At 48.7% G+C, this 7,500-nt stretch overlaps 1 protein-coding gene across 2 annotated transcripts in view; it reads right to left on the reverse strand.

Moving 5' to 3' along the window:
- ret (ret proto-oncogene receptor tyrosine kinase) overlaps positions 1 to 5,429 on the reverse strand; it is a 23,030-nt gene extending 17,601 nt beyond the window's left edge. Inside the window, exon 1 of one of the 2 annotated variants that reach the window (XM_030379422.1) lies at positions 4,769 to 5,429. In XM_030379422.1, coding sequence (XP_030235282.1) covers positions 4,769 to 4,832 — 64 coding nt within the window. In that variant the 5' untranslated portion in view covers positions 4,833 to 5,429. The remainder of the gene's footprint in view (positions 1 to 4,768) is intronic. The other variant, XM_030379421.1, reaches the window with a different exon arrangement.
- Between the last annotated feature and the right edge of the window lie 2,071 nt (positions 5,430 to 7,500).

The following is a 7,500-nucleotide window of genomic DNA, read 5'->3' on the forward strand; positions in this document are numbered from 1 at the left end:
AAACCTGCAATGATTACTAGCCTCCCAGCAATGTAATGTATGAGAATCATAACTAAGATTCCCTGCAATGATTCAATTAACTAAGAGGCTGCCCATCAAGCTGTAATTCTATTTGGGAAAATTATTATTGATTATAATGTTTTAAAATCTCTCCCTCCTGGTTTGCCAGAATGCAGGATTGCTTCGTCATGCAGCAGCATAGTGCATCCAGATCGTAATATATTCCTGCGGGTGGTGGTGGACGTGGTGGTGGTGGGGACGGTGGTGGTCGTGGTATTGGAGGTGGGGGGGGTTCAATCTCGGACTGTGTTTGTGTTTACCCACATTAGAGGATAAACCAAGAGGCGTAATGAAAAAGTCATTTCCGGGGGGGGTAGACATGAAATCCATGCCGGGTAATGTGATATATTCCATGTTCTGGTGAGGAGCTGGTTAAGGGGTGGCTAGTTATGGACTGCAGGTAGATTACTCGGGTTGCTCTGATGCATGCCGTAACATAATAATCAATTATCCCATAACATAATCCACTTAGCCCGCAGAGAATACAAGAGCCGAAATGCGATGGACCATGTTCATCAGTCATCATGGAATCTAATATGCCTGTTCCTTGGGGGGGTTCCTGCAACTCCGAATTCAGTTGAACAATTCCCCCAGGAACCGCGGCGACATCAAATATTGAACACACGACACCACCCCAAGCAGCGCAGTCCTCCTCGATCACAATACTCTGAGCACGCGTGCTAAATATCCTCCTCATCAACAACCACAATAGCAACAGGGAGGCCATGGTCTCATGGAAAGTTGAATCTTTTAAAAATGATTATCATCACCAGAACTGTATGTTTATATATATGCATGTTGTTTGTCAGAGAGAGCACAGCGATTAGTCAGCGAACCCCTCTGACATTGGGTTTTGTGTGAACTTTCAGTGAAAGCCGTTCTAAATATACAGGTTAGTCAGAGTACAGGGCAGGGTCCATGAGTGTGTGAGTTACTGTAAAGCTATTGATCCAGATGTCTCGCACAGGCCAACCTTCAAACGTATGGCCCAGCCACTTAGGTTGGGAACTGAAATGTTGGACTTACTCTTGAAAAATCATGTCATTTAGCGACTTTCATATGTTATAGTCATAAAATTGTTGAGTCCCAATCGGCTAATAGATGGGTTTGCTTCTACGAGATTACATTTCTGCTGAAAGGAAAGTCCTTAAGCCATTGAGCAAATGGTGCTAGCTTACAAAAACATGGATGCCTAAGTGTTAAGCCTTCATATTATTAAACATACAATACTTTTAATGAAATAAGACTGTGTATTATTCCGCTGAAAGAATAGACAGACACATGCAACCAACAAACACAAGCTGATAGGGCCAAAGCCTCATAGCTCAGTGGGGATCTAGTTGTTGTGAGCTGTGCTCACACAAGAGCTTAACAAGAGTTCAACCTAGTCTTTGTTTTCCTCCTCAGAGTCATAAACGACGGGCCAATCGTACTAGCATGCTCCAGTGGGCACGCGGCGAACCACTTGTCAAGAAAGACCCATGGAAGCTCTGACCCAGGCAGCTACCAGCCCCAGGGCCCAATCGTCAATGTCTCCTTGTCCCTATACCACCAACACACACCACCGCACACCGCCACCACCGCAGAGTACAATCCTCCCCCATGCAAGGGGGCAAGTGTGTGCCCCCCCCTCCCCCCCCATCCCTGCTCCACTGGCTGGAAGATCAGGGAGTGAGCGGTGGCACGTGCCCCCGTGGTACGGATCTACACGGCGGTAGGGTCCGGGGTGGAGCACAACAGCCCCTGAGTCAGACAGGGCTCCTTCGTCTGGGCAGCCTCTCACCTCGACCAGCCGAGACGGTCGCCCCCCCCTCCTCCGCCACGGTGCTCCATCGTCTCTCCGGAGACGGGAGGACGGCAAGGGAGGCCCACCGTCCCTCTTTGGTTTCATTTGTAGTAAAACACAAGAGCCCCGGCACCTTATATCGTTCCCCGACAACGCCCCCCTCTCCACCGCCTCGGGGAGGTGACGTCACAGGGCTGATCCATCGCCGGGGAATCCAGATGTGTTGTCTAGTCACAGCAACAACCACAACGTTGATACCGACGCAAATGTTCCACTTTGTTAACAGCAAATGACTTGAGGTTGTAAGACAGCGGGGTACTGCTGCTATTGGTTGATTTTCAGACCAGCATTGCGGTTGTAATTGGGGGATCGTTTGCATCGTCAAGAACACCGATGTTTACAACGATATATGAACCCTGGACCACCTCGACGTGGAAAACTGTTTTATGACCATATCCCGTAACTTGGTGTTTTCCTAATTAGAATACAAGGCAAACGTTTTGACAGGAGGAGCTGAAAGCTGACGAGATCTATGGCGTATCCATGAACAACGCTAGACACCAGCCTAACTAAATCACATCCTGTAACAAGGGCCTAAATCAAATAGTGGCACGTATCAGATGAGATTTATCCGTCTGGCCTTTCTCAAAAAGCGGGGGATGCTGATGAAAATGATTCCGCTAATGCAAGCAACAACTGACCCCCCCCCCCCCCCCCCCCCCTCTCCCATGCTGTGCTTCCTCTCGGATCCTCCAGTCCATCACAGGAGCCTCTGGCCTGTGATGTGATGGCCTGGCCAACACAGGTCACACACTGGCCTGTTGAGACCTCACCAGGACCTAGGGGCCACGGAGAGGGTCAACGACAGAGTCGCAAGGTCACGGTAGAGAATAAACAGGTCGATCGTTTGGAGTGAAATACACCCACGCCTCTTTCTCCACTCCGGTTTTTTGGAGCGATGGATTTGGCCTACGCAGCGATGAACTGCTGTGGAGCGAGATGAGGCACCGTTTTCTAGGCGTTTGAAAGCCTTTGTTTGATACAGACAAACAAACAGAGACACAAACGCACGCACGCATACACACGAACATAGCACAGGTCCCATAGGGCTATACGGGGCCACACACGTTGCCTTATTTCCATGGACATAGGTCAACATGCAAAACAGCGTATGACGTCAAATAACGTCGCGTGTTATCATTGAGCCTCCGCAAAGGGTGCGGCCTTATAATGGACTACAGTGCATTGCTAATCAATCAGATGTGGCACTCAGGACGGACTTAACCTGCAATCTGCCCCGCCACTCGCCCTTCAAAAAAAAGGAAAAAAAACAGGGAGACTGGCGGTGCAGTTGCGTAGCTGGGGGATATTTTCCTAAAGAAAACAAACAGCGCGTGTTTGCCCACAGATAGGAGCAGCTGCCGCACACCTGCCCGCCCGCCTGCCTGCCGCACTTTATCCGCTTCCACGGACGCAGGGCTGTCGTGGCAGACAGACAGAAGGTGTGGGCGGTCCCGTCGACACCAGCCAAGTCACTTAAGGCGCCAATTTCAGCACCCGTTTAATTGGAAATTGATTAAACGCTTTTTAGATTAAAAAACTGAGTCCTTTATCCACGGTGCTTGGATGCTCGTGACCCCGTACAGGTCCCAGGTCAGGTCCATGTGCGTGCAACAAGACACCGTTTACTAGTCCAATGAGGACAGTGATGACTAAAGTTGCATATGTCATAGTAGCCTAGGTAAACAGAGCAAGGCCAAACAGAGCAGGACAACAGAACAAGGCCAGCAAGGACGCTGATGCGTAATAGCCTACTGCTAATAAGTTTACGATTACAAATATAACAAAAGCAATGGCACCTAACATTTACAAAAGCACGTCGATCTAGAAATAAAATCTGATCCCCCTTATGTAAAGTCGTATCGTATATGGCTCACTTATTAAGACCCTTGGAGGAGTTTATATAATTTTGGTTAGAAATGTCCGTTAACAATCGATGTGATTTCACAAAATGGTCTATCACGTTTCACGCGCTCCCTGTGCACCGCGAGTCAGACAGACACTCCAGCCATGAGACAGACTTATATATAGACTGGACGTGAGGACGGTGTTAGTACAGTTGGGCTGTGGGATTGTGAACGGGATTATAATATTATGATATATTGCTGGATGCATATGAAGCCATGTTCCATTCCATACATAACGTCCGAGGACAATGTATTTTTATTGTAGCCTGCAGGACCAGGCTCTGTCGGGCCGGGACATCTGCCGCAACTCTTAATGTAGGGACCTTACCAAACATTACCAGCTTAACATTGCGACCTTTTTTTCCACTGCTCAAACTCCTTGGTGAACAGTTTTATTTGTGTTTATTTTTGCCCCCACATAACTTTATACAATGTAACAAATGGGTCTGCCTATTTATACCGCTCTTTTCGTCTCTCCCCATGTCGCTAGCCAATTAAGGTTGTCAGAATAAATCCTAAACTTGGTAGTCCGATAGGCACGTTGAGCAAGGGCACAGCGTCTCTTTGTTGGCCATGAAGGTGGTTCGGAGATAAGGTCGCGATGGGCTCCATTGGCGTGCGTAATGATAAAGGTTAAGATGCTGGGACGGCCACTGATGCATCGGAGTAAACAATCCACGAACAACCCAAACGGAAAATATTTAATCTTAAACAATTAAAAACAAATTTAGAAAATACTTATTTATATGACACAAATTGTCTTCTGAAAAATTAATTAAATACCGAGGTCAACTCAAAATATTAAAAAAATAAACACGTTTTGATGTGTTGATTTGAACTATAAAATACCAACGTAATGAAACAGCCTAAATCTAAATTAGTCCTTAACCCTTCAGGACTATTTTGCATTTATATTTTTTACAATTTTTACAAGCAAATGAGAAATCAACCTTACCTCCACACCACAGCAACAGAATCAAAAGGATGTTTCCCCGAGGAAAACCACGAGTTGGCCCCATCTTCGAGAATCATAGGTAAAGTTTCGGAATCAAAACGTACAAAAGTTGCCCCATAAATCGGCGACCAACCACCAAACTGTGTGATGGCAGATAAGAACCAGTTTCCCCCTTTGCGCGCAGCTTTCCGGACGGGAACTGAAGTCCTCAGTAAAAATGGCCCATTGAGCGCCTGCAGTATGAGCAGCCACCGCTGCCTGCTCGGACTGTCTGTGGTTTGCTGCTGATCAGGGTGGGGGGGGAGGAGGTTCACATCAGGCTAATAAGATGCGATGTATTTTTCCGGTCCTTCCGGAGAAGGGCACGCAGGATAGCATCTCCAGGAAACACAGAGATATAATTAATCTGCAGGTTAGTCACCTCATTAACACCCCGCGGGATACTCGTTGATGTGATGCGTTTCTAGAAAGAAAAAACTAAACAAGAAACAACAAGAAACACGTCCAAGAATGAATGCCCCCCAGATTGCGTCCATTGATCACTTCGAAAAGAAAATTGACTCCGAAAGATAAATCTCATCGGTTGAAGATTTATTTACGGTCCTTTCCACGCCTATAATACCGTGTGTCCAGTGCGCTATTGAGCGGAAAGGAGTACTATCTCTGTTTACGTCCTTCGGTGCCAAGTCGTCCACCCAAATTACCAATAACCTAGCGGCACTACAGTTTGAAACCTTGCCAACTAATGGGCAGGATTGGAGCTGTTTGCAGCCCATATGCCGTTCAAGTGTGCATGCAATGGGCATACAACCGCTGCCATGTGGATGAACAATGCTATACATTTTAGATGGATAACTAACATTAACAGTAGCCTGTTTTTTTATTATATTTATTGCATCCAAATACATTTTGATACCCCCAAAAAACGAAATTGTACATTTAAAACACTTATCAATACATCCCTGAAGGGACATTGAGTTGAGATTTTTGTGTGTGTGAGGTTTGAGTTAAAAGACCCACTGGGCTCCTTTGGGCACCTTACAGAGTGACTTTGTTTCTGTGGAGCGATGCATTACTCTCCAGCCCCCCACCCCAGCACATCTCACCAGGGCTGGGCACCAGCCACTCACACAACAATCACTCTCAAATCAATGTGCCCACGTCCATACCCGAACACTACAGAGCAGACTGCTGTGGTTTGTAAAGGGATATTAGGGCTTCCTCAGGCAATACAATCCACTCACACTAAAGTAAGACAGAGGGTTAGCTCTATCACGAAGGATAAGCCGCTGATACGCTTAGACCTTTCTGCAACACCTTCTCATCGATCACTCCTTCTTTAGTGTAACCTCATAAGTTATCTAATGAAACGACAACGGAACGAAGAACACGTACGCAAATCGATGCGTGCACGAAAATGAAAAGGTTACTGAAAGTAGATATACAGTATGTGTCAATAGATACACGTTTGGTTTGTATTGTAATTGTTTCCCTCTGCCAGGGCGAGGATGGAGCTGTTGTGAGCAGCCAGCAGACGTTGGCCCAGCCTCGTCGCAGAGTGACTCACTGCTCGCCGGATGCTCCGGGGACACTGAGGGATATTGAAAAAACATGTTGAGGAACGATGATTGGAAGGAGAACAATACGCCGTGCAGCACGGTGCTCGGCGAGGTCTCAGAGAACCTTCAGCCGATCAGAGGCTGAAGAGGGGAGGGGAGGAGAGGGGAGAGGGGAGAGTGGAGAGGGGAGGGGAGGGGAGGGGAGGGGAGAGGAGAGGGGAGGGGAGGGCAGGGGAGAGGAGAGGGGAGGGGAGGGGAGGAGAGGAGGGCAGTGGAGAGGGGAAGGGAGGGCAGGGGAGAGGGGAGGGGAGGGGAGGGGGGAGGGGAGGAGAGGAGGGCAGTGGAGAGGGGAAGGGAGGGCAGGGGAGAGGGGAGGGGAGGGGAGGAGAGGAGGGCAGTGGAGAGGGGAAGGGAGGGCAGGGGAGGGGAGAGGGGAGGGGAGGGCAGGGGCGAGGGGAGGGCAGGGGGGAGGGGAGGGGAGAGGGGAAGGGAGGGCAGGGGAGGAGAGGGCAGGGGAGGGGAGGAGAGGGGAGGGGAGGGGAGGGGAGGGCAGGGGAGAGGGGAGGGGAGGGCAGGCTGGGCTGATACTGGATGATCATTGGTTGAAGTGTCCAAAAAGGAACAATGTTTATACTGTTGAACTTTTAAGAGTTCCCAGGAGTAAAAACTTCACTTCACAACTTCAACATATTCATGTTCCAAAAGTGTCAGTTACTCTATTGCATGAAGACACTATCAAACTGGTTTTGGAGCATACTGGACATGACACAGACTTCCTGAAGATCAAACCCACAACGCATGTTGAACGTCGTCTTCGGCCTCGAGAGACAGCATGGGGTAGCGTCCCGCGACATAGCATGCTAGCTACGGCCCCAGCCCTGGGGATAGAGTTACCATACGGCAGACTACGGGGTTCCTGGGACATGTAATCAATGGGGATCGATGACCACGAGGATGCGTGGTGGTGTAGCCCTGCCGCGTGGAACCACGCATCCTGTTGGGTTTAACATGGGAGCGTATCGCCGCTCCACCCATCAGGGACCGGACCAGGACGTGTGGTGGAATCTTTGCTTCCTCAAGAGTTAGAAATCATTACTTTTTGGTTTGTTCTGATGTTGGTGCACCTCTTCCAAGCTCTGTTTGGGTGCACATGGAAAGCGGCTAATAGGGAAC

Source organism: Gadus morhua, chromosome 15 (assembly GCF_902167405.1).
Source record: "Gadus morhua chromosome 15, gadMor3.0, whole genome shotgun sequence".
NCBI classification, from domain to species: Eukaryota; Metazoa; Chordata; class Actinopteri; order Gadiformes; family Gadidae; genus Gadus; species Gadus morhua.